We start from the raw sequence: 20,781 nt of genomic DNA, 5'->3' as shown, positions 1-20,781 counted from the left end.
AATAGTTAGTTATGGGCAGTATTTGTATGGTGATGAAAAATCGTTGTTTATTGACGTTGAGTTTTTTTTTTGTTTTTTTTTTCGGCAATGTAAATTATATATATTTGTTTGGTAATTTGAAGTCTTTTTTTTTTTATGTGAAACATTTGGTGATGTGAAGTCATTTTTTAGGCGATGTCAAATCTTTGTTTAATGATGTGACGTCTTTATTTAGAGATATGAATATACCTTCAACCATGTCAAGTGGTTTCAAGTGTTTAGATATCAAACAAAATCAAGTCTTAGTATTTGAAGTAATGAATGACATACAGACATAGAGACCTACGTTATTAACGCAGCAATGGAATGAAAAAAAAGGTTGTACATGTTATGATGTGAAGGTTACTTTATTATTAACTAGAAAAATATTGCGAGTCAAGTAGAAAGTTGTTTTGTAATCCCTGTAGTTTTTTTGTTGTTTTTTTTGTCGACTTGGCAGAATCTTGCCTATTCTCTCTCTGACTCTCTCTCTCAATCTGTATCTCTGTCTGTCTCTCTTTATGTATCTCTATGTCTGTCTCTCTTCGCCACTTTCTCTGTCTGTCTGTCTCTTTATCTCTCTCCCTCTGTCTGTCTCTCTTTTTCTATCTCCTCTCTCTCTCCCACACAATCAAACTCTTCAAATGGTCTCAATGATGAACAATGCTATTTATAGAAATCATTTGTAAGTTAAAAATAAATTCACATGTTGACATATATGAGTGATAAAAGATAAGAACTTTGATCAGATAAGACCAGGGTTGTTACTGCTTGTTTCTTGTTGTCCTCTGTTTTCAATCTAGTACAAAGTAAATTAGTAAGTAAGTAAACAATAACATTCAATTGGAGATTTTCATACATGGCGGAAAAAACTATAAATAGCCAACGTGTTGGTGTATCCGGTGAACTGAACTAAAGCTGATGCTGATACCACATAGACTTATATATAGATTAGACCTAGACTGGACATGGAGATTTTTTAACACTACAAAAAATGTCATGAACATTTTTTAAAAAGTTGAAACAAGGCGTTGTTTTGTAAAGTATTTATAAGAAGTAAAGTTGTGCATAAGATGATTAGAATCAACACACTTGAATTATTTCGATCTAGGATTTTTGAAACATTATCTCAATGGAAACATAGTAGTCATTGAAGCTTCTTATTTGCTGGCTGTCAGTATTGAAGAGCTATCAAACCTCATAATCATTACCAAGGAGTTAATGTCAGCGGCCTAAGACCTTGTTAGAGTTATGATAGAAGCCGAATTCGTTAATAAATTTAGTGCAATTTCCATATATATATATAGGCCTAACGATATTTTTCGAATTCGTTTATAAATTTAGTGCAATTTCCTTATATCTTATCCTATAAAATACAGACGTTACTTCAAAATGACACTTAACAGAAGAATAGTTTATATGTCCTTTGATATTATAGAAAAGGTAGTCCAGAAAAAAGATATCTGCTCCACATCCAATATTTCTCACCAAGCTTGTTGAATCCCTAGACGTTGAATATAGTTCACAATGCTTGGATATCGGTTTGAATTTTTATGTTTGCTACATAATGAGTCACTAAAAGTCATTGGAATTTACATAAATTGGCAACAAAGACACTGCTATAATCATTACATCAATAGCGATGCAACTAAATATGATTTCTCTTCAATGCCATCGATTCTGGATTAACGTTTCGCAGTCATTCCGTTCTAGTTGAGATTTTTTCACTTCTTATCTTTGCGAGACTTCCGAGCCTGTTAGTTATCAAGTCTAAATACAGACATAGACTTGATGCAAGAGATTCGCTGCAATCTTACTAAGACAGCCCAAAGAATTCCTAATTGTGAAACAGAAGAAAAAAACTTAACCTTCGCACGAGTGGCGTAGCTAGAGTTGTTGATGCCCTGTGCGGCAGCTCGTGATGCCCCCCCCCCCAAAAAAAAAAAAAAAAAAAACTTTATATAATAGCCATTGTTCAATGAACAAAATTGCAAACTTAGTGAGTTATAGATCTGTTACAGTTGTTAAATTCTTGATCTATTTAGTTTGGGAAAACTTCGCCCACTTGTTACCACACTTAGCCTACCGCTATTGCCAGAAGTATGGGAATCACGCTGACGATATTCGGGACTGAATCATCTAGCCAATATTTGTTTATACAACGCAAGAGCACAACAGGTCATTATTCTGAACAAACTGTTACAAGTCATTGAAGCCACTTTTTAAGGGAGGTTAGAAAATTAAAAGCCTGCATAGCAACTAACAATTTGACGGCTGTAGATCAAGTAGAAGACTATTATTTGTACTGGTCAGTTTCTCCAGAGTGTCTGGTCTCCAGAGTGTCTCCAGAGTTTTTACAATTATTGCCTTTTTTTTTTTTGACGGATCCTCTTCTAGCACTCCAGTGGATTTCCATCAAACGCTTAAGTCTAGAAGCAGTAAATTCTTGCAGAATTGATTAAAACTAAAATGAATTACAGAGAAACGAAAAACAAAATATGATGGTGGTAATAGTTTAGATGCCCAGATACCTTTACTGACCACCATGTTGTTATCTATATTAAACTTTCAATAACTTTTTTAAAGAGATTTTTGTTCTTCTGCTGTTAACTTATGAATTTTTAAGTGTGTTTACTGAAATGAAGGTCTAAAAAAATGTTAATAATAAATTGATGAAGTTGTTTCTTCTTTTTTTCAATAACTTTTTTAAAGAGAGTTTTTTGTTCTAATGCTTTCATTTTAAATGAATTTTAATATTAGATCTAATAGCTGTTAGAAACAAAGATAAAATACAAACAAAAAAAGTTGGCAATTAACTTATGGGAGATAATCTAGTGTTGATCCTTCAAAACAAAAATGGCGTATTTCCCATGAAAATATATGGTAATAAGAAATTAAATTTAAAAAAAATATATTTTAAAAACTATTTATCTCCGAGGAAATCCAATTACATATTTGTAATATGCATTTTTTTTCTGCATATTCTTAAAATATAAGAGAAACCTGATTTAGCGTATCTAGTCACGTAAAGTAATACTATGATGACTCTATATTTAGAGCCTAGAGGTATATTACTATATTTTAAAACGTATATCTAAATGAAACCCGTGCACTGAACAATGAAATAAACAATGTAGGACCTACCATCATAACCTGGTCCCTCTTATAACACGAGTGAATTGAACAATGCAGTAAAAACGTGTAACATGTACATCAGAAGAATGTGGGCATTTAATAATGCATTTATTTAATTTGATACAAGCTGGTCGACAGCTTACATTTCATATAAGAATTAATATTGGAGATATCAGATTCGAAAATTATTAAATTTGTAGTTAACATTTCTAGAGCAGTCTTTGTTTATGCATGTACAATGTGTTGTTTTTACTGAGAAAGTTTATCCATACTTTGATGCCACTAGCCACTTGATGCTCCGTTCGGCCCTCACCACCCACAGTTTTAGCCCGTGAACTAGTGTACCTGTTACAATAAAATTTCGCGGCCCTCTCTCTCTCTTTCGCTTTCAGGAACCCCCATTTGTATTTTTAACCTGCGCATCGTAATTTCTCCAACAGAGACTTTTGTCTTGATTTGGAAAGACCCTCTTTAAAATGCGCCCCCGACACATTCACGCTATCATTGAATCACTGTTTATATTAACTATTTATCAGATTTTGTATTCTGCACATTACGGCCTAAAAGTTTCAGAAAAGTCTCTTGATATTTTGAACTCATTCGGTAATAAATAAGTATAGTGGAACTTGAATTAATTATGCCAGATAAAAACGCTAAAGCCCAAGAGTCTCTAAAAAAATTGACGTATTTTCCTCCAACATAAAAATCTGGCACGAAAACTGTGGCCAGTGAAAGCGAAGCTATGGGAATGTAACAAATGGCTACCGAAGTGGCCACGACAATGACCAGTACTGCAGACCTTCTATCACGTAACGTCAGAGAATTTTTAGCAAGGCTGTTGCTGGAGTTCTTCAACCGCCATTTTCTCTGACGTCGAAGCTGCAACACCAGCACTGTCGTCATGACGACGATGCAGAACAGACCAATCACGATTAACAAGACATGCAGCATGAAAGTGATTCCTTTCGTCTGCAATCCATTGTTTCTAAACCCAACTCCCAGTATTGTGGCATTTCTCTTGACGTCATATAGCCAGGTCAGATAGACAGACATATACTCGGGCACCAATGTCAGGGCGTTTGTGAAATAAATGAGGATGATAACTATCTTGGTTCTTGTGATCGTGATAAATTTTCTTATGGTCAGCGGAAACACGATGCAGAGACATCTCTCCACCGTAACATACAGAGTGATGTGCAGAGTGATACGACAGGCACAGCCCACAGTCCAGCCGCCTGTGATATAGAACACGTAGTCAAACATAATAGATGCTTCCAGTTTTTCAATATAAGGATTAAAACAGATATTGGCCCACTCAACAGAAAGGATGCGTACAATGTCTGAAACAGCCATGGAGAAGAAGCTGATGTTCATGGAACTGTTGAAGCCTTGTCGAACAAAGACCATCATATTGATCACATTGGCCACCAGCCCCAAGAGTCCGATTAAGGTGCATACGATGGCATTGTTGACTAGGCTAAATATCTCCCAGTGGAAGAACTCCTGGTACTGGTCGTCGAGGCCTTTGGATTTGTTTATTTCCGCCATGATTAAAGATAATGTATTTTGAATTACCATGAAGTTCTTCTAAAACTTTAAAAATATTCTCAAACACATTAAGATGCGAATTTCGAATTGTTTCCCCAGGTTTGTTACTAATTCAGTTAAATAAGATATATTCTCCTCTTGTAGAGTTTGTCCAATATCATCGGTTCACATCTCGCTTGGTGTTGCATTCAAACCAAATCATGAAAAACTAATGGGAAACTAAAACTTCCTTTAAACACTTTCTGGACACCTTTTATTGCGTAGGATGTATTCAATTACTCATTTGCAATTCGAGAATTCAAAATTATTCCTATTTAAGATGAAATAAAAACTGCTAATTCAGGTTGCATAAAAAAAGATTGCAAAAAGTTTAAGTTCTATCTTCTTATCTTATACATTACAGACGTTCCTTCAATAGAGAACAAATAATTACGTCCTGTGTGGATCTAGTCGTGCATGTTAGAGACCATGGACATACAAATTGTATAGGTCTGTGAGACTATGTTAGAGACCATGGACATAGAAATTGTATAGGTCTGTGAGACTATGTTAGAGACTTTAACTGTTCAAGCCATTATCTTGTCTAATTCTAGCAACCTGTTCTGTAAAAGTAATCCTAACCAATACATGTTTGAAATCTATTTCAACCAAGTTGTATTAAATAAAAATCTAGAATGTTCAGATTTAGCTTTTCGTAAATTTCTTTTTTAGTAAAAATGCCATAAATACAATTTCGTAGTTAAATAAATTATACATTAAAGGTATTTCAAACGATTTATTACACATAGGATCGGAGTATTTAAATTGACAAATTGTAACAATATGCAATCTTCCTTGGTCTTTGTTTTCGATGTCAACAGAATTTCTTTGATGGGCGTGGCAATTTTTCAATTTTACTGCGAATCTTTTGGCTTTAGGCTATATGTGTCATAGCTAATCATCGGCTTGGTACAAACAAAAATGTTTTCAGGGGATATACTTGTTTTCTTTCCTTTCTCTTAGTTTTAATGATGATAAAAATAATAATAATGGTAATGCAGCTTACATCAATTGACATATGTAGCGAAAACGTTAATAATTGAAACGATCGATAATAATCACATTTTGGACAGACATTTAAGAACATTGCAAGAGCTAGTAGATAGTAATTGTAATTTTGTACAGTGGCTGCACATCTACCGAACCAAATTCACTCTTTATTGACCTCATTATGACATTGCTATAAGGTTCAATTAGAAAACATTGAGCGCTTTAGCTCTAAGATATTAAGTAGTTTGTAGGAGCTGGAGTAGATTATTTATCGAAATGTAATATACATTATAGGCTTTTTACAACCTCTTTCTTCTATATTGCAACCAGTGTATTGGCGGGTTGCCTAAATCAGGCAGGAAAACCAATGACTTAGCAGAGTGTAAGTTTAATCTATATAAACATATACCCGTAGAACGTTATTGAAGGAACGTGTGTACTAGACAAGAATCAGTGACAGTCTGACACAGGGGCGTAGTGAGCATAACGTTCGCCCGCGGCAAGGCACTTTATTGGGGCCCCCTCCCAGTTTTCCATGAACATCACAAAATAAGATATCTACATCTATTTGACTTCTACAAAAGACTCTACTGATGTGCGCGCTAAAAAGAACTCTGATACTCTGTGGTGTTTCTGAATTTTTTTAAGCAGACCCATTTGCAACCTGCATATTTTCCTGCATCTCATGCAGACAAAGCCGTTTTCCGCTAGAAGTCTTCTTACGTTTTCTTTAAGTCTTCTGCGCTGTCTTCTTTAAAGGCTTTCTTCTGGGCCTTAAATGTATGTTCCGCGGCCTTAGTGAGAGCTCTACAACTGTCTTTTTGAAAGACCATCTGCTTTCAGCTACTTTACTCTATGTCAATGAGAGTAAAATGGCGCCTGAGTTGGACTTTCTAGCGCTCACGAGGGGGGGGGGCGCCCCACAGTTTGAGAAACGCTGCCCTCAGAATTTGAACAACTCAATAAAAATGAGAACTTACATTATTCTAAACTGAAAAAAAAAAGACTGTCGATTAGATGTAGCAACAAAAAACGTGAATTGTATTGTCTAATTAATTTAGTGAACTCTAATAATTACTAATCTCAATTGTTCGAAACACTACCAATGAATTTAAGGGCTTTAAAAAATCTATTATTGAATTAATGGATTAATTCAGAAAATTTGAGGGATATCGATCTTGTCTTATTTAAGAGACGAATAAGCGTGCTAATTGAACTTCAAAGTATTAAAAAAAAATACATTTTAATAATGGTATTGGTTTATCTAAGCCAAACGACTGTCTAAACAAGTGGTTGGTGGGTTTTTTTTGGTGACCGGTCATTTCATTCCCGGTCACTTCATCCCCTGGTCACTTCATCCCCCGGTAACTTCATCCCCGGTCATTTCATCCCCAATTAAATATTTTATATATAAATATGATTATGTAGAATGCTATTTGACATTTTATGACTTGTTACTAATGCGTTTATAGTGTTTCCTCTTCCACTTTGTTTTCTTAATGAGAAATCTTATATTATATTGTAAATCTGGGTGTGTACTTAGCTATAGCGCTTCTATTGGATGTGGGGGTTGTAATATCATAATATTATTCGGATCGAAGGCCAAGGTTTGGTGGAAGTAGTAAAAAATCATTTGAGAGATAGAAGTGCGATTAGAATAGTTATGATCATGCCGCTGATAACTTATCATCAAAGGCGAAGGTGTGGTGCAAGTAGTGGAAATCTTTTGAGAGATAGAAGTGCGATTAGAATAGTTATGATCTTGCCACTGATAACTTATCATCAAAGGCCAAGGTGTGGTGGAAGTACGACCATGTTTCACTTTATTTTATTTTTCAATCGCTCTTTCTTGACCATGGGCGCGTCATTTTTAGCCTTGAAATAAGGTTTTATTTTGTTATCACCCATCCTCGTGATATCATGTCGCCTGTATAAGTTTTGCTTTAATTCCTTTTAAACATTAACGTGTTACAATTTTGTCATTTAAATAAAAAATGAATACATTAAATAGTGCTCATTTCATGATTTTTAAAATTACAATTTGTTAGATAAAAATGATCAGATGATGAAAATATCAGGGGATGAAATGACTGGGGATGAAGGTGACCAGGGGATGAAATGACCGGGGGATGAAGTGACCGGGGATGAAATGACCGGGAACCGTTTTTTTTTTCTTTAAACAAGGAAAATATTAAAAAAAGAAAAACATAAATAATACTTTAAAAAAAAATTATTTTATTAATTTAAGTGTAATAGTAAGAAATAGTTTGGATCAGTCATGTAGCTAAATTCGTAAAGATCTTGAATAACAATAATAAACCTGTGCGATCAAAAATATTTTTGTTTAGCGCGAAATCATGCTTTAACTTTTCTAAATGCGTATAAACATATCACTTGTTTGGACCAAAGGGAAAGGGGGCAAAAGGTGGGTATGTGAATAACTGTTACCGTGATCGCTTTTTAAATACATTGAAAAAATAAAAGTTGTACGACTAAAATTAGAACTCCGGACTCAAGCCCCCTCAAGGGGAGGTATCCCTGAAAATCTTATTTTTGTTATTTCTGAAGCTAGGCCTTTGAAATTTGTTATGGTAACATATAATGATATTCCAAAATAAATAATGCTAAAAAAAAGTTTTTTGAATGATGGTTGCCTTGGTAACGGCGGCCATATTGTTTATTGTATACAAATTAAAAGTCTGAATTTTGTAAAAACTATTGATCAGAAATACATGAAATTGAATTAAAAGATAAGAAAAAAGGATTCTCTAAATTGATACAACGTCAGAATTAAAGATTTAAGTATGTTAAATTTTTTACAAATTTTTGAATTTTTAGTATTTTTTATACCTAAAAAAAACAGGATAAATATTAATTAAAAATTCTTTTAAAAAAAAAGTAAATAAAATATTGAAAAAAAATCATTGTACGAGTAAAGTTAATGATGTCCTTAAGTGTTTCAAATTTCATCAAAATCTATCAAGTAGTTTAGGAGAAATTCCTAGTAAAGCACAATGACATGTGCAAAAACTAACATTTTGAGAAAAATGAGTTTAAAGTATAAATTTTATTAAGATTTTGTCTCATAGACCTTACAAAAACATTTAAAAAACATGTTTTAGACACAGATTTAAGCATTAAAAATGATTGTAATGTAAAGAAAAATGATTGATCTACTTAATTATGTTATTAGTTAAAAATCAATATCCTAGACCTAAAACTCAATTTTCTCTAGGGATACCTCCTCTCAAGGGGACTAATTTAACTTGTATCTTCTTATCTTATATATTTCAGACGTTACTTCAAAAAGAAGATAATTACGTCCTACGCATTTCATGTGTCAATCTAATCATGCATGTTAATAAAGACTTAGACTCTGCTAATTCGTTGGTTTTCCTGGCTGATTCAGACAATCCATTCTATTCTCTAATGGCACTAGGAAAGAAGGAGAACATTGTACGAATTTCTTCTAGCGTATGGAATAAGAAATGTGCCTTTTTCTTTGAATCAAAATTAGGTTTTGTTTTTCTGTTTAAAAATTAGGGTTCAGAGTTTTGTGTGTTAGGCCTATAGCTACTTTACTTTTTATTCTTTTTTTATGAAATGTCTCAAAAGTTTTGTGATTTTACAAATGGTGTTACTCCAAATTTGAATATTCGTTTGTTTTAAATCTCACTGCTTTATTTTATATGTTTTTCTTTATGTTCTCTTGAGTTGATGCATATTCTAATATTAGCCTAACTAAAGTTAAATAGTATTTTAGTTTTATGTTTTGCTTGATTTTTTAAAATAATTTCATCAATATGGTGATTCAATCATCATTATTCAAATACAATTTCTTTCTTTTGTTTGATACCAAACAAAAAAATGAAATACCAATAGTTAATTAACTAACTGGTTATTTTAAAATTGATTCTTGTTTTGTCAGAAACAAGAAGTAATTGTGCAAAATTTCAACTTGACCTGAGACTGGGTGTGGGAGAAATAACGTGTAGAAACTTTTGACCAAACAGCTTTGTAAAAAAAAAATACTTAAAAACATTGTTATATAAAGGAAAGAATTGCAAAATCATTCCATTCTGCAAGGTTTAACTCTCTTTTTCTATTTAAACAAAATTAATTACACTAATTGATTAACTAATTGGTTAATTTTTTTTATTGATTTATGTACTGTCATCGACTATGAATAACTGTGTAAAATTTCAAATTTTCTACTTTTTAGAATATTTTAATATAAGAAAGAAATAACTCATACAAAATGTGTACCAGACAAACAAAGAGAGTGGATGTAATCTTTGTAAATAAAACAAAAGTTATGATTACATTCACGCCATAAATCGTGCCAATGGTTGCCAATACCAAAGAAAGCTGGTTGTTACCATTTTGTTCTCAAACTCACTGAAATTAAGGGTCAGTTGTGCTTTATTTCTTTACTTTGAATATGAATTTCTTATTAGAATTAATTTATATTATTCCTTTGCAGCTAAAAGGTAATCATTTGTGATATTAATGTATATATATATTTTATAAATTGAATTTTCACATAGTGAATACTATTTCACTGAGTTTCTCCTATGTTTGGATATAGTCTCACAAGATTTACTTCTGGTATTGTCACCTTATAACCAATTCTTACTACCAATGGTTACATTTAACTAATTCATTGTGTTAGCTGTGTAATAGGAGTGCCTGTGAGATCTAGAGATTTAAAATAAAACTATTTGGTCTGTTGGCAGGTATCTATTTCCTCTGTAACTTCAGACACTCCCACAGATTTAGATCACAGAATATAAGAAATAACAGAGTTGAAGTGTTTAATCATGATCTATTCCCTTCAATAAAATTATGTCTTTTTGAGAACTTCGTTGAAGGAAGCAAACATATTAGTCCAAGCTCTAGGTTCTTGGCTGTTAGGGTCAACATTCAGACTTTTTTCAATATAGAGATGAATGTATTTTTGGAATGGCTGGAAAAAATGTGAAGGTTAGGTTTTTATTAAAAGTTAAAGACATAAAAGTGTAAGAAATAAAAAATCACTTAGAAAATATTTCTCAACTTGGAAAGTTTTTATTTAAAGAATTTCATTTATATTAAATAACATAACAACCTTAATACTTATTTTAAAAAAGACAAATTATTTACACCCACAAATCTAATAATGTCATAACTAGAAATGTGAAGCTAAGTGCCAAAACAGTGAATGCTTGCAGATATGTTAAATATATATACAGTGGCAGCACTAGGGACCAGATTTTCAAAGAGAGAAAATGTGAATTAAATATAGCAAAATAATGTTTGTCTGGTACTATGTTTCTACTTGGAGGAGTTGACCAATCGAAGGATCCATGGTTGGTGTCCTAGTCAGGACTGTCTATTCTTTTTTTAAATTTAATTCACATTTTCTCTTGAAAAATGTGTTCCTAGTGCTGCCTATAAGTGACATGTGAACATCATTCATTATAATGTCATCTCTTTCAGACTACTACATACAAGTATGATGAGATTGAACAAAAAAGATTTTAACTTACTCCAAAGTATTCCATTCCAATGCTTGGTGTCTTGTTTTTGTGAAGGGTGGACAGTCTCTCTAGGGCAGCCTGGAACTGACCAGGGTTTTCAACATTGTTGACCAGACTCTCTAGTCCATTAGTAATGGCATTGACTTGGTCAATAAAACCTTTGTCTTTTACCAATGTAACATCAGGTTGGAAAGCATTGAACTTTGTAAACCTTTCACGTGCTTTGGGGACATTTTTCAACATCCTGAAGTATATATGTGTACACATTATATCATACATATTTACCAGTACATATTACAGTAAGTCACTTTTTATAAGAAACATGCAAATATTTGTCTTAAAGAAAAATGTATTATAATATCAACTACAACCAAACTCACCAAAGAACAAGGTTAATACCAGCATTCAGTTTGCTACCAGCTCTGCTTGCAAGTTTTTTCCATGAGCTAACTATAGATTTTCTGTCTCTGTAGATACATATTTTAAAAATTAATACTTTAACCCATTGACTTAGGAGAAGACAATAAAACACTTTAGAAAATGGCTTAAATAAATTATGTTAGAATTAGACATAAGGTTACATAAAATTAGCTTCAAAATGTAAAAAAAAACTAATCAATATAGAATTTAAATATTAACAATATACAAGTCACTCACACATCTGAAAGTCCAATTTTCTTGACTGAATCTGTGAACATGTGTATTAGTAGATTAATTTACAACTAGACAATTCAAAAAGAATTATTAATGACATTTAAAACTTAAAACAATAAAACTTGACAATTTAAAAAAAAATGAGTTAATAAACTGTGTAGAAACAGAAATTGAAAGGACCTACGTTCCCTGAGAACATTGTTGAAAGCATGCAGTAAGCCAGTCCATGCTTTGGCTTCAACACTGTTTGAGTTTACTCCAAGAGATTTCTCAATATACAGATGAATGTATTGTTGGAGAGGCTAAAGACAGGATAAAATATCACACAAATACTTTTGTGAATGGCTATTGTGTAGTATTTTTCCTAGATGTACACTGGGAAAAATGATTATAGGGTGCATCAAAAAAATGGAACTGACATAGACAATTTATTTCCCATTCTACAATGCTAAATTTCTGGACATGGAAAGCTTAATGTCTGATTGGAAAAATAAATGTGATTAATGTGAGTAATGTTCAAACTGGTGGCCCTCAGCGTCAATACATTGCTGAGTATGAGTCAAAACTGATTCTGTACATCGTACCAAAGTGTCCACTGAGATTTCTGCCCCCACTGCCTGAATCTCATTCCACAGTGTGTCCAGGTGAAGTGGTTTACGTTTGTACAACTCATCTTGAACTGTGTCCCATAAGAAGAAATCCAGCGGCATGAGGTCTGTAGAGTGTGCAGGAAACTCGATTGGTCCCCTGCATCCTATCCACTGGCCTGGCACATTGTGATCCAGGTATGCTCATACGTCTCTATGATAGTGCGTCGGGACGCCATCTTGTTGGAAATAAAACTCATTATTACCGTATAATGCACAAATGGCAGGGAATATTGAGTCAGCAAGCTCATGTCTCCACTGTCTTCATACCGCAGTTACATTCTCAAACTTCCAGTACCACTTAATTATCTGCTTCCGCTCTTCAAAACTCAAACGCACGTCCACCATGTTGCAGTTACTTCCTTGCCACTGCTGCAACTTGTTGAAGAAACATAACATTACTTTCTCACAGAAATTTAAAACCTTGTAGAACGGGAAATCAATTGTCTGTCAGTTCAAAGTGTGTATACATTTTTTTGATGCACCCTGATATATATATTTTTAACTGGAAATTTAATCTACCAAATACTTTAAGTTTAAATTGGGATTTTGTGCTACCCAACTAGATCTAAACTATCTTTAAAAAAAATTGTCTAATTTGGACTTCATAAAATGGTTATTTAATCTCATAGCATTACTTTTATATATTTATGTCTTTTGCATATTTGAGCTGAAATACAATAATCTTATCTGTAAATTTGTTTTAAAATTTATTTTTAAATAATTAACATAGCTTTGTTTCTTTTTAATAAGTTACAATTACCAAGAAAAAAGGACTTTATAAAAATCATGGATTTGCTTAACACTATTAAACTAACAAGGTATCATAGAAAATAGCTCACTTAAAAATATTCCAAACCAACACTTGGTACAAGGTGCAAGTGAACATCCACAAGTTTCTCGAGGTTGGCCTGGAGTTCACCAGGTTGGTTGACACTTTTAATCAGAGAGTCGAGTCCTCCCACAATGCGGTTGGATTGGGCAGTGAATTCAGAATCATTTTTAAGATTGTCATTAGACTGGGTGGCATCAAACTTGGTGAATCTTTTTCTCATGTTAGGAATATTTTCAAACATCCTGGGAGTACAAGATTGAGACAGTTATAGACATACAAATTAAAGCAGCCTCAAGGATACTCATGATGTTTTATCCAGCTCTAGCAAAACCTGTGGCATTGCCTTGATTCTTTGCAAGCTTTATTAATGTTTATGTAACTGTTGGAGTTATTTTACTTGTTTTTCACAACAGTATCCACAGAACAACTTTTTATGTTACTACATTAAGTTTGAAAATTTATGTTGAACTCATTTCTCTAATAAAATGACAGTTATTATAAACAAGAATAATGTTAGTATTTCTCTAATAAAAAGAAATGCTACTGTCACACATTAACAAAATTTTGTTTTTTCCTCTTGATCTTGTAGTTTGTTCTTCTGATAGAACTTGACAAGTCTTTTAATTTCAATTATGGCAGTATTTTCATTCAATGAAAAGGCGTACCAAAGCACCAAATCAACTCCTGCTTTTTCCTGACCTGAAGCTGTTAATGTGTTCCAGGAACTGACCAAAGCTTCTTTATTACTGTAATAGAAAAAAAAGTAAATTTGCATTTTAAATTACATTCAAATTACATTTAAAAACATTAAAACAGTGAGAGATTTAAAAAAAAAAATGTTCCTTTAGTAAGGTTCAAACATGGTAATTTAACAAAGAACAAACTGAGTATCAATTAATTAATTAATGTATTACGTTACAGTCATGATCTATATATATCAGCAAACACCAATTTACTTCAATTTATCATTTTCTAAGAGTTTACATTAATTCATAAATAATAAAAAATAAGACTTACGAGTCTGAAAGACCAATTTTGTTAATTGAACCTATGAAATAAAAAAAAAATTAAAATAAAATAAATAAATAAATTTATATATATATATTATATTATATATATCAGTATGTATATTGTGTACAGCTTAATCAAATAGCTATGTATTTCAACAATGAGCAATTTCAACAAATAGATAGTCAAAAAACACTTATTCAATGAAAATATTTTAGGCTTTAGATGTATTTTTAACATAATCTTAAACTTAAAATGTAATCAAATTATTTCAGTTTGCATTGATGTAGCTGACAAATAATCATTTTAGAAAATCAAGCCTTAAAGTTTAATTGTTTAGCAAGTTAATATAATTTATTTTTAAAATTATTTTGTAAAATATCACATTCAAAATAACACTCTACTTACTAAATTCAAGGATTTTATTAAAAGCAGCCAATATATTTGACCATGCCTTAGCTTTATCACTGTCTACAGCCACTCCAAGAGCATTGGCAATGTAGCTGGCAATCTTTTGTTGTAGTGGCTAGAGACAAAACATTTTTTTACAAGTGTGTTCTTTTTATTTTTTTCAACTTAAATTGTAATTTTTTGGTCATGTGATTTTTTTATACAGAGATCTAAATTTTTTTCATTTGAGTTCATATTTTTAAGTGATTATATTCTGAGGCAGTATTTATCACTAGATGATTGTGTATTCAATCAGTTTTATGATTTAAAGGATATAATTATCCAATAACTGCAATTTACTCTGCAATTAATAAATACCCTGCATTATATATTTTTAACTAAATCAAAAATTCCAATTACCTGGAAATATTCCAGGCCAACACTTGGCTGCATGTTCAAGTGAGCAGAACTAAGTCTTTCTAGAGCATCAAGGAGACGTCCAGGGTTGTTCACATTCTTGACCAATGACTCTAGACCTCCAGCAATAAAGTTTACTTGATTGAGGAACTCAGCATTGTTTCTTAAGACATCGTCAGGCTGGTTGGCATTGAACTTTGTAAATTTATTGCGCATGTTTGGGACATTCTCTAACATCCTGATTTACATATCAAGTACATGAAAAAAAAGTGGTAATAAAAGTAATCTTTTGGGAAACCTAAAATTAAAACAAAACTGAATGTTTATTAATCTTTTAAGTTAAAATAAATATGTTAGCTTTACCAAAGAACCAATTCAACTCCTGCATTCTGTCTGCTGCCAGCTTTTTCAACTAGTCTATTCCAGGAAGAAACTAATTCTGATTTATCTCTGTGAAAAACATTGCTGTGATCAACAAATCTTGCATGTTTCACTTTTTAATAGACAGATTAAATTTTTCAATTTAAAAAAACAAAATTTTCCTAATTACACTACTTACCTGTTGGAAATGGTTCTTAGAACTTCACCTGTAGAGAAATAGAGATAAGATGAAAGGCTTGGGATATAGAAAAATGTAGATCTATATACAAAAATAAATACTAGCAACAAACAAAACTATGAATAAAAACACACAAACTCATAGGTGGTCCTGCAAGTAAAAAGAAAACCTGTAAACCTATTTCACAAATCCACACCTTCAGGAAATTCATAATTACTCAATTTGACAAATATAAGAAGAGTATTTGTAAAACACATTTAACATGATTTTGTCTTACAACTATTATATTATTTACACCTTTCCTTACTTTATGCATTTTCCTATTGACATAAGCTTAAAAATATTCTAGGGTTATACAATCACTTCTGTTTTATGTTGGTTCAGTTTTAAAAGCACTGTAAGCTAATTCTTAACATGGTATTCATTTTTTGTATTATTTTTAAAAAGCAAAATATTTTTATAAATGAATAGAAAATTTTAGCTTATCATAGAGATAATTACTCAAATTGTTTTAGCTTTTCATTTCATACTTACGATTTCTAAGGGTCTTTTGGAAAGTAGTGAACAAGTTTGTCCAGGCCTGGGATTCATCACTATCTTGAGTAACACCAAGAGATTTTTCAACAAAGCCATGAATCTTTTGAGCAAGGATCTGCACAGTGATTCAAAGCTTAAAATTAATTGTTACGTTTACATGTTTGTTTGAAACATATGTCTTCAAACAAACAGGTTTAAATCACATTTGATAGTTTTGTTGTGCTGACAAAATCTAATTTCAAATGAAATAGTTCAATCAACTGTCAAAGATTTTTAAAATTATTGAAATCACTACACAGATCTATTAGGTAAGAAAAAACTTCAATAAGATCCCCTTTAAGACCGTAGTGAATTAACGTCAACAGTTTATGAGAGTATTATGTGGTCTGCCTATTAACTGTCTTTACCTTGCAAAACTCATATGACATACACATAATATATGTCTGAACTATGGGACACTAAAATCTAAAATAAAAAATCCCATTTTTACATGTATTAAAATTAAGGACTTAAAGTTCCAAATCATGCACATAATCACTAGCCACTAGAACAAATTAAGATTATAGCTAACCAGTTTTCAGTCAAGTTTAAAAGCTTAACAAAGTCCAAGAACTACTCTTATGAAAAACTTAGTTTTCTCTGTTGAAAAGCAAGAGAAAGATGAAAGCGCAAGTTAAGATGTTACCTTAAAGTGATTGACAGCTACAGATGCTCCCATATTCAAATGAGCTTCAGCAACTCTATCCATGTTAAACTGTAGTTTAATTGGATCATTCACATTATCTACAAAAGACTTGAAATTTCCAATGGTGACATCAACCTGTTTAAGGAATTTAGGGTCAGCCTTAAGAGCATCATCAGGCTGGTTAGGGTTAAACCTAGTGAATCTGTCACGCACGTTGGGTATGTTGTTGAACATCCTGTTGTCAAAAAAAGTTTACCTAAGTATATTTTCATTATGTTAGTACTATTACCAACACAACAATTCAAAGACAAAATCTAGCTTTTAAACCATTATCATTAAATCTTGATTTTATAGCTAGACATCATTTGTGTTAGACTCACCAAAGTACCAGACTGATTCCAGTTCTTCTTATACCATCTTCGCCAGTGGTCAATAACTTCCAGGAACTGCCAAGAGCTTTTCTGTCTCTGAAATATGTTAGGACAAGTTATGGTTTAAAGATGTGTTTAGAAAGTATTAAATTATTAATATGTGTTAAACTGAGACATAATTGTTACACCTAATACTGTAATTGTTTTAATGACAATGTTAATAGATAGGTATAACTCTGATAAATATTGCACACAGAATTGTGAACTTCTAAATTAGAAATGTATTAGTTATTTTATAGTAAGACAGCTGTTGATCAAGAAACTGAAAAGTGTTATAAATAACATTTTGACATGTTATAGATAAGTTGTAAACTGCTTAAAGGCTTTATTATAGATGCACCATTATAACTGACACTGTAAGCTTTCATTCTTTTATGATTCAGTAAAAAAGACTTCTAATTGATGCTAACTTTCTAAAATGTAGATCGTACAACTGTATAGTTGACGCACACAAAACTGGAAAGACATTTAATAAGATATATTTGATATTTTTTCACAACTATACTTCATTTCAAGATGTTTTACCTGTCAGAGATACCAATCTGTTGGAGAGTTTCTGTGAAATATGAAAACCAATAAATAAATGTAACATAATAATATAAAGATTGCCAAAACGATAAACAAATAGATAGAGGTTTATTTATCTTGAGCTTTCCAAAAGGAGGATCTGGGCTACTTAGTTTCAAAATTTGATTAAGACATATAGAAATTTGGCAAAGAAAAAACTTAAGTTTTTATTGCCTAAATGGATCAAACAATAATTAAGTTAATACTTACGCTCTTTAAGTACTCTATTGAAGGTACCAATGAGTCTTGTCCAGGCCTTGGACTCAGCACTATTATTGTCCAGACGAAGAGTTTGTTCAATGAAGACATTGATCTTTCTTTCTAAAGGCTAGATACAAACAGGATTTGTAGAACTATGGTGCTAAATAATTAATTAGATAACCTTAGTACTTTAATTATACCAATTATTTGCATTTAGATCTATTATAATATTATGCTCGAATGCCATGTCTAATTGTCTAAAATTTAAATATTTCAGAACTTGTGCCTATTTATCAATTTGGTCAAGTCAATGTTTAACATTCTACAAACATCAAATTTCACAATAGAAGTGTAAGGAAATCTTTCTCTCAATTTAACAAGGTCTGAACAAATATTTACTTCATGTAAAAACTGACCTCAAAAAATTCAACACCGACACTTGGGATGAAATTCAAATGTACCGCAGCTAATCTCTCCAAACTAGCCTGAAGTTGTCCAGGATCATTCAAACTGTCCACCAAGGAGCCCAAGCCTCCAATAATTTTCTTAACTTGTTTCAGAAAACCAGCATCTCTCTTCAAGTCATCATTGGATTGGCGTGCATTAAACTTTGTGAACTGGTCACGCATATTGGGCACATTGTCCAACATCCTGTTTTTAATTTAAATTGTAGTATGGGTATTTTGTTGTAATTATTACATTATTTTTGTTGGAGTGAAAGATGGGTATTATAGATAGTAAAATGAAAATGCAATCCAACAAATATTGGCCTACCAAAGAACTAAGTTGACTCCAAAATTCTGTTGACCACCAGCTTGAATAGTCAATTTTTTCCAGGAACTAACCAGAATTTTCCTTTCACTGTAAAATGTCAAAGCTTTATGATAAGTTACCTTTTTATTACTAGGAGTTTGGAGGTGGACAAAGTTTGACAAAAATTTAATGAATTTGAATTGAACGTATATCAAAACCTATTAGGACTTGTAAATAATTTTAACATTATGGGTGCAAAAAATAAATCAAACAATAAAAACGTTCCTTATATCAAACATATTTTAGCTCATCTATGTTAAGATTTTCTTCTTCTAGTAATTAGTTTTCAAATAAGATTGGACAATTTTAAGACAGTTTATCTAATGAAAGTCTAAGCAAAATCTTATTACATCATAAAAAGACTTTTCTTGATATATGGTTATATCCAAGTACAGCTAACCTAGCGTAATCTGATGTTTTTTGGTAAACTGACACCATCAGACTATAAATAGTTAACTTTACATGAATGTATCTAAATCTCATGTGCTCTTACAAGAAAAAAAAAAATCTCAGGCCAAAAAAAAAAAACAAAGAAAACTTACCTATCACCGATTCCAAGTTTTTGTAGGGAGTCTATGAAAAAATAAAATAAAATAAAAATTAAGTACTTTTATTAAAATAAAATAAAATTGAAAGGTTATAATGAATAGGCCATACAACTTACGCTGTTTGAGAACTTTATTGAAAGCAGCCCAAAGGTTGGTCCAGGATGTAGCTTCATCACTTGTGCCAGGAACACCAAGAGTTTTGGCAATATACAGATGGATGTATTGTTGGACAGACTGAAGAAATTAGCAAAATATGGATATAAAATATATCTTCTAATTTGTTATATGATAATTTATTACTCATTAAAACATTTATATTTTTGCTCCTTGTTAGTATTATCTTTTTTTTTTTACTTCCTCAAATCAAAAAGGTAATAATATCTTTTTCAATACTACTATTACAAATAATATTTTAAAATATGGTTGCATTCTGAAATTGGTACAAATATATTGATTAAACTTTTTTTTTCCTTGAAATAGATGTAACAACTAAACTTATCTTCAATAACTTTTTTATTATTAACTTACCCCAAAATAAACAAGGCCAATGCTAGGCTGCATGTTCAAATGGGCATCAACCAATCTCTCAATGCCAGATTGTAAACCTGCTGGGTTGTTGACATTGTCAATGAGAGAATCAATTCCCTGAGTAATTCTTTGTACTTGGTTCACAAATTCTTGATCAGTTCTAAGGGCATCATCTGACTGATAAGCGTTGAATTTAGTGAATCGGTCTCTCATTTTGGGGACATTGTCCAACAACCTGAAATACAATGTAATTTATTTTATTTATTTGTATAATTTAAGTATACAACAGAAAAAATAGTTAATATTATTTTATAATGAAATTATAAAGACAATCTTATTTCAAAATACATTTTACCAGAGAACAAGGTTTGTGCCAGCTTTGTCCTTTCCTCCGGCAACATCTGCAAGTTGATTCCATGAGCTCTCAAGAGATTTCCTATTACTGCATATGATAAACATTACAAAGAGTTAAGATTTGGATAATAAAAAACTTATACATCTGTAATAATTACAATTGAATAATCATAAGCTTACACATCAGACAGGCCAATTTTTTGTAAGGAATCTGATAAGACATCAATTAAAAATATATTATAAAAGGCAATAAATTACATTACTAGCAATCAATTTTTAAGTGTTTATTTTATTTCATATACATTATTATCCTGTCTTGAAAATACTTGATGAAGTAAGTAGCTCTTAGCCAATTAAA

The 20,781-nt window shown here is 31.6% G+C and overlaps 1 protein-coding gene and 1 pseudogene across 1 annotated transcript; both read right to left on the bottom strand.

Annotated features, from left to right (window-relative positions):
• Window positions 1–3,678: 3,678 nt before the first annotated feature.
• LOC106073905 (galanin receptor 2a-like) lies at window positions 3,679–4,701 on the bottom strand. Its single transcript, XM_013234584.2, has one exon. The coding sequence runs from the start codon at window positions 4,699–4,701 to the stop codon at window positions 3,679–3,681; it is 1,023 nt and encodes a 340-aa protein (XP_013090038.1).
• Window positions 4,702–10,527: 5,826 nt separating this feature from the next.
• Window positions 10,528–20,781, bottom strand: part of LOC106050211 (uncharacterized) — a 64,824-nt pseudogene continuing 54,570 nt past the window's right edge.

The sequence above is a fragment of the Biomphalaria glabrata genome, chromosome 4, assembly GCF_947242115.1.
Source record: "Biomphalaria glabrata chromosome 4, xgBioGlab47.1, whole genome shotgun sequence".
Lineage (NCBI taxonomy): Eukaryota > Metazoa > Mollusca > Gastropoda > Planorbidae > Biomphalaria > Biomphalaria glabrata.
The sequence above is the reverse complement of the archived record's forward strand: the minus strand, read 5'-3'. Positions and strand labels throughout refer to the sequence as shown.

Coding starts and splice junctions, on each gene's coding strand:
- LOC106073905 (XM_013234584.2), bottom strand. CDS start 4,701: ATGGCGGAAATAAACAAATCCAAAGGCCTCGACGACCAGTACCAGGAG.